Here is a 14,676-nt window from a genome sequence, read left to right as displayed (position 1 = left end):
AAGCCAAAGCTTCTACCCTTCTGCAGTCAAAAATTTCATCTGAATGCAAATTGTGCCACTGAGCACACACAGTCATTCATACGTACTATAAAAATTATTTTGCAGAAAATACCACTGTTCTTGCTTGACATGTTGAAAAAGTAGCCGTAAACTTGCATGTTGGCACACAAACCAGGGTACCTCTCAGAAGTGCTGGCAAAAGTGGTGCCGTTCATATCGAAAATTCAGTACAGATGCCTCATCTGACTGAAAGTTATGAATAAACCATTTGCTACTGGAAAGGAAGTTGTTACTAACAAAATATCATGCTTGTCTGCTAGTGAAATGGGGATCAGAGTACAGATTGCTCAGGCAAATAATTTGTGGAAAACTCAGTAGGTCACATATGGCAGTAAGGCTAGTGCATTAAATTTATGCATGTGGCACCACACAAATGCCATAACAACTTGAGGTAGTAAGCACTTAATAGCATTAAATTTGTTCACGTGGCACGAGTATAAGACTTGTTTAAACTCTGACGTAACGCAATTGCATGGCTTGGCAGCGTCAAGCTGGCAAGAGCGGGACCCTCTACAGTGCTGTGGCAGCTTTGGATGCGCTCTGACCACTGCAGTGCTGACATAGAACATGTCGATATTTCGCGCTGGCCCTGCCAAATCAGTGCCTGCTTTCATCATCAGCTCGCTGCTTTAATCCATGGCAGACAGAGAGTTAGATATTCTGCGCGTGCGCTTCCCCGACCACAGGTGTCTTGAAGGAGTGGCTGGACTGGAAAAATCAGCACTTGCCTGCATGCCGAGAACGTCAGGAGCATAAACGCACTTTGGTGCTCGAGGGTGCGGCCACAGCTCACGCGTTTGTATCATCTGTAGTGGTGCTGGAGGCTGCTCGGAATGCCCAAAATTCTGCACATTGTACCCAATGCACTCCGGCCAGGAGATTCATCGAATAAGTATCAACCGTGGTCATATCGTTGAGTTTCTACTGCAGCTGGTTGGATTACATGGCTGTGGGACACTGTGTGCTCCTGTGCTATTGAGTGGTGGCAAAGCATTCCTTGTCGGGACCTGCTCTTGGCTGTTTGATGGACTCGGCATTTTTTTTCTATACCTCATGTTTTCTCCACATGTTTAAAAAACAAAAGACGGTTGGCTGAGAATGGAATCTAATCATGCGGCAGTAGCAGTTCTTGGCGCAGCTGTGGATCCTTGCTATGTTGCTGTGATGTGCCTGCTTGCTATGATGTGCATTCTTCCTCTGTTCTGCCAGGACTGGGTGCCCAGGGCAGAAAGCCGCGCTCCTGTTTTTGAGAAAAGGTGAGGTCCTCCTCGTCAGCAGCACTCATAGCGCAGGCTGTCCAGGCCTTCCTTATGCATCAACAGTGCAACAGCTCTCCCCGCCAATGCCTTTTTTATCTGCTGTGGTCCAGGGAACAGTCGAGTTGAGTTTGCGATAGTTTGTTCATTTTACTGAGTAGATTCTGCATCCGAGATCACACTGACACTTGTGCCTTCAGTGCCTTCAGTCAGTAAATACCCTCAGTGCTGGTACTGGCTCTTGTTTTTCGATACAGCCAAACTGTGGTGGGTGCATGGCCTTGCTTCTGTGCTTTGTTAGCAGAGAAGCTGCAATGCTGCTGCTGCTGTTTACATTTAAACAGTGAAGCAAAGCATGTGCAACTTATTCAGAAGCAAGCCCAAATATCCTAATATCTGTTACCAAAAAGTTGCTTTTTCATAGTGGGCACCACATGTGCAACACATTTGTGCATGCTTTCGTTTCATAGATGCCCTACCATAACTAGCATTCACAGTGTTAAAGAGACGACACAGAGAGAAGAGACACACACAAGCGCTGACTTTGTTCTCTCTGTAGGACATTGGTCATGGCTTACTAACTGCCTGTGCCCTTACCCAAGTGCTTGTATGCTCAGGGGTCTGTTTGTCCAGCTGAATACCTTGCTTTCCCTTTTTTCTTTACAGCCAAAAGCGCAAAGTGACACGCAATGTTAGCATCCTGTCACTACAAAAGGAGCGCCAGCACCGTGGCTGAACTCTGCTACCGAGGCGGCAACACTGCTGCTCATCATCTGTTGTACAGGCTTGTTCCTCTGTCTCCGCGGAAGACCATCGCGGTGTTGTTTTAACTCTGCAACTGCGGGGCACCATGCCCCGCTCTTCCTGATCTGCTGTATTTATGTGTTCTGCTGGCTCAGCTGTTCAAATAAAACAGAGTATTGCGTTCCTTGAGTTCAAAAGCTGCAGAAACTGACTTTTCTCTGACAGTCGTTGCCACTATGAGGACGCCAAGTGAAGGTGCGTACGTATGCAAAGCACATTTTAGGTACTGCCATGTCTGTGATAACTTGCTTGCAGCTGGACAATAGCTGCACAAGCGAAGAATGTATCCAGTGGCAATTTGGAGCCTATGTTATGTGCCGTGGATTTCGTGCCTCTCCGATCAGTGCATAGATCTGTTTCATGTGGGTAATGATGCTGGAACTCAAAATTTCACCAAGACATTCAGTGTCCAATGCCAACATTCCAGCATGGACGCTTGTTTTGAGCAACAAATTGAGCTCATACCACTGTGGTTGTTTTAACATTTCAGCAACTTTTTTCTTCTGCAAACTAAAACGGTCTCTGGATACATGCCGTAAAGCCTTGCTAATATTTGGTATTCCGGCTTACCCTCATCTAAGCCGGTGGCATCGGTAGCTTGTTAATTGAAACGTAGCTCTACTCATGCGAATTAATTTTGATGGGTTTCCGGCAGCTGCCCTTGAGGTGACATGACCAGGGCAGAAAAAGATTGCCCAGATATTTGTTCTACCTGTATTGCATGATGCAGTGTTATACGCACCCCTCGGACATGTGACAGCAGGTGTGACATGACCGAATAGAAACTGCATAGTTGGGGTTGGTGCCGTCGCGGTACCTGAGTGGTTAGGCGCTCTGCTGCTGGTCCGAAAGACGGGTTCGATCCCTGCCGCGATGGTCGAATTTCAATGGAGGCGCTTGAGTCCCGCGTAGCTGCGATGTCAGTGCACGTTAAAGAACCCCAGGTGGTCGAAATTTCTGGAGCCCTTCACTACGGCGTCCCTCGTAGCCCGAGTCGCTTTGGGAAGTTAAACCCCCATAAACCAAACCAGTTTGGGTTCCACTTTTCTCGCCGCTCGCGGCCAGCTCCTCCCTCTCAATGGCCGTAGCCGTTGAGGCGCCGTACGAACGGCACCAGCGGGAAATATCAACTGGCTAAATAAATATTTCCTCATTCACTTTGGAAATCGTAATAGACACGTAGTTCATCTCGGAAGCAGACGACCGGGTTCTCGCAAAGTGAGTAAATCGTACGGAGAGTTTGTGCCATCTTCTAGCGGATCATTCGATAAATCCACCTTCTAATGATTCGAACGTTTTTGCCGGACCAATCCTAAATTGAACTGAAGGTAGACTAAGTTCGTTTATATTAAGTAGATGCACAGTCTCCAAAATGCCGCCATAGAGGTGGCGGAAGCCCATAGTCACTGAACGGCTTGCTCATCGTTACAGGACAACAGCAGTTCTAACGCAAACTATGGGGATAGGCTACCCCGTCTCAAGCCCCCTGCTGTGCACGGTTCCTAGAGAGATTCACGAATACCTCATGATCCCCATTCCTAAGAACATGCACCCTGAACATCACGTAGCCCGCCGTCAGGCTCGAGCAAAAGCCCTGCAGGAAGACTTCGCTCACAGCCAGGAGGCAGCGCACGTGGATACGTCGGTGAACATTACAAAAAAGCTTGCACTAGCTGTCGTCAGTCACAGTGGCGCACCCCTATATGCCGCTTCATCCTACCCGACAGCCCGGCTGAAGCCGAAGAGGCGGCCATATAGCATTTGCCATCGATTACACCTGAGAAATGTTAATCCTTGGCGACTCTAAAACTGCGGTGGTCAGACACTGCCGTGGGAAAGGACTACCTATCCACTATCGAACTCTTCCGCAACATCTTCCTCGAAAACCTCCAGATTTGAATTGTATGGGTTCCGGCGCATTCGGCCAACCCTGTAAATGATCGAGGCAGCCCGCCGTTTCGTCGACTGGGGCGGTGAGCTTCCCTTACCTATGATCGGCGTGAGTGCGTGTGTCACTCATGCCCATATCCTGTACCCCGGGGCACTCCGCCGGAGGGCCTGCACCTAACCCCAAACAGCGGGCGCCGGCTGTGCTTACCTGTGACCTGTACGTCCGAGTCGCGGGCAGAGCCATAAAGGGCGCTGAACGCAAAGGACCCAAGACCATCTGACAAAGCTGCACCCGCACAGGCAGTCGCCACACTTATGTTAAATTAGCGTCTGCTCTCTCCAGTGCCGCGACTAAAGCCTGGTTAATGCCTTTCAATGGCACGAATTACGTGCACTACCCGTCAAAACTTTGTGTTGGCGTACGTATCGCCGAAAACGCTATCTCCACATGTAGCTTGGGCAGGTGGCCTCAAAATGACGGGCTCTGCAGGGTTCCCGCACCGAAACGCAGGTTGCAAGCCTTCATCTCAGGGTCCATCCAGTGGCTTCCAAATAATTTATGCCATGAACAAATCACGTTTCCCGTAAGCTTTTGACCTCCGTTGTAGCCATTCTTCCGATAATGGATTTCTAGCAATGGTTTTATTCATAACATCCTTATCCTCCACGGCCTAGGAGTTAAAGAATCCTACAGGATCTCCCCACAAAAATTTGGAATGCTGTCGAATGCGCAAAAGAATATAGTTACGCATCTTCCGCATGGGGAGATGCCGAACGATCGCCCTCCGCGTGGCAGTCGTGGCCGAGTGGTTAAGGCGATGGACTTGAAATCCATTGGGGGTCTACCCGCACAGGTTCGAATCCTGTCTACTGCGCGAAAGGATGTTTTTATTTCTTTTGCCCCTTCCCGCACAGTGAAAGAGGGCATATTCAGCGAATGCACCTGATGTGGCAGTCGTGCCCGGGTGGTTAAGGCGATGGACTAGAAATCCATTGGGGTCTCCCCGCACAGGTTCGAATCCTGTCGACTGCGCGAAAGGACGTTTTTATTTCTTTTGCCCCTTCCCACACAGTGAAAGAGGGCATACTCAGCGCGTGCATGTGATGTGGCAGTCGTGGCCGAGTGGTTAAGGTGATGGACTAAATTCCTTGGGGTCTCCACGCACAGGTTCGAATCCTGTCGACTGCGCGAAAGGACGTTTTTATTCCTTTGGCCCCTTCCCACACAGTGAAAGAGGGCATACTCAGCGCGTGCACCTGATGTGGCAGTCGTGGCCGTCCTTCAAAGGACTATCAAAAAAGAATTACCATTGGATCCATATGGAATCCGATTCCTGCCTACAGCAAAAGATGGCATGCCGTTTGATATAGTAATGCTCGCGGGCCTCCATAGCATATGGCGCTCCCGAATGGCAGGATTTCATTGTGACCCGGATGCGCGGCCTGCGCGATTGCATTTCCGTGAGACAATGCACAAGTTCATCGAGGTTCTGAAAACACAAGCATCTCCCCCTGAGTGGCTTTCAAAGCTCGAACCTTTGACGGTACTCAGGGAATTTTAAACTGACAAGGCCTGCCCCTCTGGGAACTGTAGGCTACCTTTTTGTAGTTTGGGTGTCTACCCGTGTATGTTTTTTGTTGTACTCTGTCGAAGCCCGGCAATAAAGAAAAAAAAAGTGGCAGTCGTGGCCGAGTGGTTAAGGCGATGGACTAGAAATCCATTGGGGTCTCCCTGCACAGGTTCGAATCCTGTCGACTGCGCGAAAGGACGTTTTTATTTCTTTTGCCCCTTCCCGCACAGTGAAAGAGGGCATACTCAGCGCGTGCACCTGATGTGGCAGTCGTGGCCATCATTCTGCTTCCGGCCGCCGAGCTGATCGGATCGCAGTATCATGGGCTCCAGCGTGGCGGCGACAGCGGCCTTCGACGGCCGCGGGAACAGGATTGAAGACTGTGAAGATAAGGATTACCAGATCGTTTTGCCGACACTGCCAACAGGACGTGTTGTTTTCAACACGGTTTTTCTTCACGGAGACGTGCGAGCGAGGCCGTTTCGGGTCGAGGATTTCCGTGACGCCCTGGCCGAAACCGGTACACTCCCCGACGTGGTCGCGTTGGGGGCGTACCAAATCAACCATGTGTGGGGAGTCACCCTGCGGAGCACGGAGGCAGCAAAGAAGTCGCTCGCCTTCAATGAGCTGCAAGTTAAGAGACGCCGCTGCCTTATCAACGACCCGGAATACCAACAGGTAAAGCTGCGGCTACACTGGATGCTTCATGGTGTGGCCGACGACGACATCCGGACGGCATTAGCGGCGTTTGGCAAAGTGATTGACGTTACGCGAGAGCGGTGGCAGATCCAAGGCGTCAATGGCAAGAGCTCAACGACAAGAACTGTCCTACTGAAATTGAAGCCCGGTCTTAAAGTGGATGACCAACCACACCAGGTACGCGTCGCCGGAGAGTTGGCTCTTGTCGTGGCGCCTGGAACTCCAATGCAGTTCCTGCGCTGCCACGGTACGTGTCACGTGCGGCGTGAATGTAAAGTTCCCCGCTGTACGAAGTGTCGGCGGTACGGTCACGCGGACGCCGTCTGTGTCCGCACTTATGAGGTGGCTACGGGCGCTGTGTCGAAAGACGACTCTGCGGAGCTCCTGATGGACGTATAGCCTAGGCCGAAGAATCTGCAAAAGGCATAGGCGAACCCGAAAAGCACGCTGGCGCGACGGACTCTTCGGGACCATCCAGCAGCGATGGTGGGTGGAAGCCTGAAGGGGCAGAATCTTCGACAAATGGGATGGAGGCGTCGAGTGATGAAATAAGCTCGCCGGCGCTCTCAAGAAACCGAGCCAGCGACTCCGAACGAGAACCATGACAAGAGCGGCGCCCGTACTACCAGTGGTCCTGCCCCAGCGAGGAGATTACATGCCCAGACCGGAACCGATGGAGACAAGGCGGCAGCCCCTAGTGTCGAGGAGCCGCCGGCAAGAACGACCCAAGGACGGCGGCCATCCATCCGACCACGACCTAACGTGTCGACGGAGAGGAGAACCCTCGACAGACCGCCTCCGCAGCCAGGCCTGGAACCAGCACCGGATGGCTCCGGTGTCAAAGACGTCGTCTAGCCACGCGCTAGACGGGAAGGGTAAGCATCATGTTCCCGGCCTCTTCTGTATGAAAATGGCTCCTGCGTCCCCCATAAAAGTCGGTACACTTAACGTCAGGGTACTGGCACGCAAGAAGAAGCAGAGCCAGGTATCACGCATTTTAACTGAGCATGACATTGACGTCTTGGCAGCGCAGGACACGAAAATTGACGGGGAAGAGACCGGGAACATGGTGCGACGTTTCACGTCTAGGTTTTTTGCAGTAGTGTCCCACGCTATAGGCACGTCTGCGGGCTGTGTCATTTTTGTTAAGTATGTAACGGGATTTGAGGTCCAGGGATATATGGCGTGTCCATCGGGTAGATGTGTTTTGGTTGACTTCGTGTACAACAAAACATATTGGCGCATAATTTTTGTGTACGCTCCAAATGCGGTGGATGAAAGGAGTTTTTTTTTTTTTAGAGCCTTAAAAAGTACTTAATTTGTGAGAAATCCCTGATCGTCATGGGTGACTTCAATTGCGTCCTGAGAGGGTGTGATAAAACCAGTGCACGGGCGTTTAGGGACAGAAGCACTGAGGCACTCACTCTCAGAGGTTATAGCGACGTGCAACCTCGATGATGTGGCGGAATGTTTAGAAGGCGAGCGTTGTGTGAGGTTCACACATTTTCAGCGCTCAAGCCATGCACGGCTAGATCGCATTTATGTGTCGCCGGATGTTATTTCAAAATGCAGTACCTACAGTGTAGTACCGGTATCATTTTCTGATCATTGTTTAGGGGAGTGTGGGATAGGGACAAAGAAAAGAGGAAATCAGTTTTTTTGGGAGATGTGGAAACTAAATAATAAGCTCATTACAGACGACATCTTTAGCAGGAAAGTAAATGAAGAAATCGGCAAATTAGAGAGGCGGGGAACTGAAATTATGGCAGCAGTGGGAACTTTGCAGACAACAAATAAAGATAGCAGCGATCGAAAGGTCAAGCTGTATGCGACAAGAGGAGAAGCGTGAGGAAGAAAATGTAAGATCTTTACTGGCTAAGCTTGTCGAAAAAGAAAGCGAAGAGCCTGGAAAATGGATAGACGACATTAGAAAAATAAAACACAAAATTGAACTCTTCGATGAAGAACGCTATCGTGGCGCGCTTGTGCGGGCTAGGGCGCAAGATGTAGCAACTGGGGAGACACCGTCAAAACGAGCGCTAGGAATTGAAGAAGCGCATGCTCAGCGAAACCACATTGAAAAGATTGATTGGGGTGGGGCGTTATCTGGAGAAAGCCGTCATATCCAGAAGTCATTTCTTGAATATTATCAGGTGCTGTTTCCAAAGCAAGAAGTGGATGTGAGCGCATTCAAGGAAAAGTTTCTTGGCGTTTTACCGCGACTAGATGACGAACAGAAAGAAAGGTTGGAGCTGTCGATAACTGCGTCAGAGGTCGAGCATGCGATAGAAAATTTGAACCTTGGAAAATCACCTGGACCTGATGGATTAAGCGCGGCTTTTTAAAGCATATAAACACGAAATAGTGCCAGTACTGACAGCAGTGTATAATGAAGCCTAAAAAGTAAATGAATTGCCTCCGTCTTACGGTACACCCCACACAGTATTAATTCCTAAATATGATGAAGCAGAAAAGGTACAACAGGTCACAGCATATCGCCCTATCGCACTCACAAACGTAGATTATAAAGTTTTCGTGAAGATTTTAGCCCGTAGACTACAGTCAGTTATTCAAGATATAGTCGGTCCTCACCAGACGTGTGGGATCAAGGGACGCTCCATTGTTACCAATGTTCATAGAGCGAGGTGTGTGCTTGAATGTTGTGATCATACAAATAGCGGTGTAGCAATACTTCAGCTTGATCTTGAGAAAGCATTTGATTGTGTTCCGCACGAAATCCTGTTCTGCATACTCGACCATGTAAATGCAGGGTCCATTATTCGCGAGGGAGTGGCCTTGGCGTTCCGGAGCTGCACGACAAGACTAATTGTAAATAAGAGTTTGGGGGCCCCCATCGTCCTGCAGCGTTCGGTGCGCCAGGGTTGTCCCCTTAGCCCCCTTCTAATCTGCATTTACATCAAAGCGTTGTGTTTGAATATCATGAAAAATGAAAAAATTCGTGGCTCCAGCTTCAGGCGGCAGAAGTTAAGCTGCAGGCCTATGCGGATGATGTGGCAGTGTTCACAGTGAATCGGGAAGGTGTAACCGAGGCCGTGGCATGTGTAAAAGAATTCACTAAAGTCACAGGCAGTAAAGTGAATTGGTCAATGTCCCTGGGGTTTTGGCACGGAGAATGGCCAATGAAGCACGACAATTTTGCGAACATGTCCTGGGTGACGACCCCAGTAAAGTACTTGGGCGTCGCACTATAGACCGTTATCGCGATAGCGAACCGTACTGGAGAGAACAGACGCAAGCCATGCGTGAAAAGGTTGAGTGGTGGAAAGGGCATCATCTGTCAATTTTCGCAAGGGCCACAGTGTGTAATCTGTTTTTTATGTCTAGGTTGTGGTACATGATGCAAGTGTTGTATTGTGCAAGGATGAACGTACAGAGATTGCACCGGATCTTTGCCGCTTTTGTATGGGCTGCAGGCTGGGAACGATGCAGCCGGACGAATTTGTTTATGCGGGTCAAGGATGGTGGCCTCAGTCTGGGGCACTTCGGTGGCAGTTCGTAAGCAGATTTTTTTTTGTGCGTGATGTAAGGGATCCGTTCTTGCGCACTGTGTGCCAATTAAGGCTTGGAAATCACTGCCGGATTTTGTTGTCTCAACCGAAAATTTATCGGGACGTATTATTGGTTACTTGAGAGAGGTTGTCGCGAGTGTTCGATTCCTATCTGTTCGGTTTTCGTATGAGTATTTGTCTTCTGTTAGCAGGAAGAAGTTGTATAGGGATTTGTGCGATGTAGTTCTTCCACAACCTATGTACAGGGCGATATACAGTGGAGGCCTGGGACGCGACCTACTTAAGCGTGTGAAGGCGATGCAGGTGCCGCCAAGGGCAAAAACATTCTTCTTAAAGTTACATACCGGAACACTACCAGTAAAGAAATTTTTGGAGGGGAAGCATTTATTTCTACCTTGGGGATCACATTGTTTAATCTGTAAACAACCGGAGACAATAGACCACGTTTTTTTGCATTGTTGGGAAGGGGTATACTTCTGGGACATCTTGCAAAGGACTTTAAAAAAGGAATTTCCGCTAGACTCTCATGGAATACGGTACTTGCCTGTAGAGAGTGAGGATGGGACACCATTCGACCTTATTATGCTAATGGGCGTCCACTGTATTTGGCGCTCCAGAATGGCAGGATATCATTGCGATCCTGATGCACGGCCAGCGCGGATCTATTTTCAGGAGTGTACGTACAAGTATACTGAAATTCAGAAAATCGCTCCTGAAGCACCCGAGTGGCTTGAAAGAGTAGAGCCATTGGTGGCGCTTAGAGAGTTTGAGTTTTAATATGACGAAGCCACAACCCACCAGGTGGATAGTGTCAAGTGTTGTTCATTGTGCGCTGTAAGTGTATTTGTGTATTGTGGTTCTTGCCGAAGTCAGGCAATAAAGAAAAAAAAAAGTGGCAGCCGTGGCCGAGTGGTTAAGGCGATGGACTAGAAATCCATTCGGGTCTCCCCGCACAGGTTCAAATCCTGTCGACTGCGCGAAAGGACGTTTTTATTTCTTTTGCCCCTTCGCGCACAGTGAAAGAGGGCATACTCAGCGCGTGCACCTGATGTGGCAGTCGTGGCATTTCGCTTCCGGCCGCCGCAGCGTACGTACGTATGATGCGAAGCTCTGAGCGCGCTTCGTTATCGGTCATGCCTGGCCGAGGTTTCAGTGAGCGACGGCCAACAGTGGGCTATCGCTTAGTTCTACCTACGCTGCCTACGGGAGACGCGATGAAGACTACGGTTTTCCTTCACTGCGATATTGCCGGGCGGCCTTATCGCATACAGGATTTTCGCGAGCCATTGGAAACAGCCGGTGTTCTACCCTTCGTGGCTGGCATTGGGCCCTTTTAAATGTCGCATGTGTGGATGTTGAAGCTGAAAACTGCGAAAGCGAAGGAACGACTACTGACAGAAGGAGCACTGGAAGTGAAAAAACGCTACTGTGCAGTCATTGAACCCAACAAACGTGAGTTGGCCTTCAGGGTGCACTGGGTGCCCTTCTATGTGTCGAATGAGTCTGTGCAGAAGGCTTTTGAAGAGTTCGGAGGTGTGACAGATGTGAGCATTGTAACAGTCTGGGTTTCGAAGACGCCGAGTCGGCAACCCGGCTGGTGCGTATTTTTCTGAAGGAGGGGCTCTCGATCGATGATTTACCCCACATGTTCAAGTTTTACGCAGGGCAAGTGTTAGTGGTGGTGCCTGGACGTCCACCAATATGCCTACGGTGCAAGAGGACGGGACATATTCGACGCGACTGCCGCAGGCCGAGGTGCAGCTTGTGTCGGTCCTTCGGACACGAACGGGAAGGATGCGTCCACACGTACGCTCGTGTGGCCACGGGTACTGCTCCGGCGCAAGACGACGGAAGCGAGCTGCTTATGGACCAAGAGGAACTATGCGGAGGAACTTTATATCAGAGTATCCCGAGAAATTCTGGCGTTTGGTCTCTCCAACCTCGAGGATCAATAATGAGTTTGAAATCAATGGTGTTCTGGTCAGTGATGCACAAACAGTATCTAATGTATTCAATGAACATTTTAAGTCCGTATTTACTGATGACAATAATATCTTTCCAAAATTTGAAGCTTCACTGCCGCCTCTGGATGACCTTGTAATTAGTGAACATGGAATTTTAAACATGTTACTTGGCCTTGATATAAAGAAATCACCTGGACCAGAGAACATACCTAATGCCTTTTTGAAAAGATATGCACAATGGACATCTAAATATTTGTTTGTTTTATTTACAAGGTCCTTAAATGAAGGTCAAATTCCGAGAGACTGGGGGCACTGCTAGAGTGAAACCGCTTCATAAAAGTGGAAACAAGCGATTGATCAAGAACTACCGCCCTATTTAACTCACATCGACTGCTTGTAAACTACTTGAACACATAATTCACAATCGCATATCAAACTTTCTCGAAGCTAATAATTTTTTTACTAAGTGTCAGCATGGATTCAGGAGGGGTTACTGAACTTGTACACAGCTAGTCGAAACTATACGTGATTTTGCCTCGTCAATTAACAATGGAACGCAGTTTGATGCCGTATTTATGGACTTCTCGAAAGCTTTTGATAAGGTTACTCACGAAAAGTTACTTTATAAATTAGACACAGTACTTCATAACGAACAACTAGTAAAATGGATTTCAGCCTACCTCTCAAACAGAGAACAATTCGTTGTTTTTAATGATAATTCTTCTGACAGGCTTACAGTTCACTCTGGCGTCCCTCAGGGCTCTGTTCTTGGGCCTCTGTTGTGTTTAATATATATTAATGATATTTTCACTAACATTCCTGTGAAAATTAGACTTTACGCTAATGATTGTGTTATTTAGACAAGTAAAATGTCTCCGATCAGCTATTACTTAATAATGCGTTGTAAACAGTTTTCGCATGGTGTGAAGCATGGCAAATGTCCATAACTTTGAAAAAACTCTACTAATGAGAATTACTCACAAAAAGAAAGCCTTACCCTTCGATTATTTTATTAACAACATGACAATGACAGAAGTAACAGAATATAAATATCTAGGGCTCTGGGTCACTAACACTCTTAGCTGGAATAAACATATTGACTTCATAACGTGTAACGCTTTTCGTAAATTGTTTTTCTTGAGACGGGCATTGCGGTTGTCTACCCCATCTGTTCGCCTACTTGCTTACAAATGTATTGTTCTGCCTACCTTAGATTATGCTGCTATCATTTGGGACCCATTCACCCAAACTAACATGAATAAAATAGAGAAGGTTCAAAAGAGGGCGGCACGCTACATATATAACAATTACCGACGTACATCAGTAACACATCTTTTAATCCAAGCTGGCCTTCCGACAATAACTGAGCGAAATCGTTGTGCACGACTTAAATAATGTATCAATTAATCAAAAGACACTACAGAACTCACCGATCTGCTTGTTTTTTCGTCCGGATATGCGACGCGACAACGACACCAGCTAGCTTTAACTCCTTTTCGCGTTCGAAATAACTGCTTTAAATACTCATTCCTTCCACGAACTATTTCCGATTGGAATAACCTCGCTAACAATGAAGTGCTGCAGCCGTCACTGACATTGTTCTCGCAACATATCACCTAGTTTTATTGCATTTGCTATTTCACTGTTCTGTTGTATATGTTTAATTGTTGTATTCGCAATGGTACAGAAGAGCTTCAACTTGCACTGTTATTTTTGTTTACCTTTGCCTGTTTTGTTAAACTGCCTAGTTTGTATCCCCACCCTGATAAAATCCCAACTACGGGATTGCAGTATCAATAAATAAATAAAAAAAACTGGAGAACGCCGGAGCCCCGCCCCTTTCAGGACTCAGCGACGGCCCTGCTTTCCAGCAGCCAGAGCTGCCTGCTGGCAACGAGAAGTCACAAGGTGAACCCGCTGCAGAAACGACTGGCAAGAAGGCGGATGCTGCTGTGCCGCCAGAAGAGCCAACGAAGGAGGGCACTACAGGCGACCACGACTCCGAGGCGCCGATGGATGCGACAGTCGCTTCCATTAAGCGAACTCGTGACTACGAAACGGCACCGGCTACGGACCGAGAGCTTCGTCGGCTAGAAAGGCGTTGGAGATGGGAGGGAGCCAAGAAAGGCAAGTTAGCCTTGTCACGGTCCTCGTCGCTCACTCGCGACGAGAGACCGAAGCAGTGAGCGTTATAAGCACTGTTGTTTGTTTTCTGTGTGTAAGCTATGGCTTACTTGAAGAAACCGCTAAAAATTGGCACTCTGAACGTACGAGGACTTGCCTCGAAGCTTAAGCAAGTGCAGTTGAACCGACTGCTCGGCGAGTTAGATCTAGATATCGCGGCTATTCAAGAAACAAAAGTTGAGGATGACCAGCAAACAGTTAACATGGTGCTTGGTTTTCGGTCACGATTCAATGTTTGTGTAAGCCATGCGGCTGGTTTGTCGGCGGGATGCTGTCTTTTCCTGAGGAAAAACATAGGCATAGTAGAGGAACAAATAACTTGTGCAAGGGAGCTGTTTATCGTGTGTGACTTCACATACGAAACACTCGCAGTGAGGGTTGTTGTCCTGTATGCTCCTACGATACAAAAGGAACGCCGCGGATTTTTTGAACAGTTAGGTTCGTTCCTTGAGTGCAGTCGAGTGCTCATATTATTGGGTGATTTCAATTCTGTTTTGGACCCTAAAGATTGTTCAAAAGAAAAAAATGTAGAAGACCCGAATGCTGATTTGTTGAAGAGTGTCCTGAACGAGTGCAGCTTAGAGGACGTAATGGACCTGGCGAAAAGTCATAAACATGTGCATTGTACGCATTTTCAAGGAAGTAGCCACGCACGACTCGACAGAATATACGTGTCGCCGGAGTTGTCGCCTTCCTGTGAGCAGTATGAAGTGAAGCA

The 14,676-nt window shown here is 48.3% G+C and overlaps 1 protein-coding gene and 5 non-coding genes across 6 annotated transcripts in view; all 6 read left to right on the top strand.

Annotated features, from left to right (window-relative positions):
- The window catches only part of LOC144124569 (tubulin monoglutamylase TTLL4-like), a 156,565-nt gene extending 154,316 nt beyond the window's left edge, over positions 1-2,249 (top strand). Inside the window, 2 exon segments of the mRNA XM_077657315.1 lie at positions 1,270-1,316; positions 1,983-2,249. Coding sequence (XP_077513441.1) covers positions 1,270-1,316; positions 1,983-2,052 — 117 coding nt within the window. The 3' untranslated portion in view covers positions 2,053-2,249.
- Positions 2,250-4,802: 2,553 nt separating this feature from the next.
- TRNAS-UGA (transfer RNA serine (anticodon UGA)) lies at positions 4,803-4,885 on the top strand. Its single transcript has one exon. It is a non-coding gene; the product is annotated as a tRNA-Ser (tRNA).
- Positions 4,886-4,961: 76 nt separating this feature from the next.
- TRNAS-AGA (transfer RNA serine (anticodon AGA)) lies at positions 4,962-5,043 on the top strand. The gene has a single exon. It is a non-coding gene; the product is annotated as a tRNA-Ser (tRNA).
- A 76-nt stretch (positions 5,044-5,119) lies between these two features.
- On the top strand, positions 5,120-5,199 carry TRNAL-UAA (transfer RNA leucine (anticodon UAA)). The gene has a single exon. It is a non-coding gene; the product is annotated as a tRNA-Leu (tRNA).
- Positions 5,200-5,689: 490 nt separating this feature from the next.
- Positions 5,690-5,771, top strand: TRNAS-AGA (transfer RNA serine (anticodon AGA)). Its single transcript has one exon. It is a non-coding gene; the product is annotated as a tRNA-Ser (tRNA).
- Positions 5,772-10,705: 4,934 nt separating this feature from the next.
- TRNAS-AGA (transfer RNA serine (anticodon AGA)) lies at positions 10,706-10,787 on the top strand. The gene has a single exon. It is a non-coding gene; the product is annotated as a tRNA-Ser (tRNA).
- Positions 10,788-14,676: the final 3,889 nt, after the last annotated feature.

Source organism: Amblyomma americanum, chromosome 3 (genome assembly GCF_052857255.1).
Source record: "Amblyomma americanum isolate KBUSLIRL-KWMA chromosome 3, ASM5285725v1, whole genome shotgun sequence".
NCBI lineage: Eukaryota > Metazoa > Arthropoda > Arachnida > Ixodida > Ixodidae > Amblyomma > Amblyomma americanum.
Note: the sequence above shows the minus strand (reverse complement) of the source record. Positions and strands in the feature narration are given on the sequence as shown.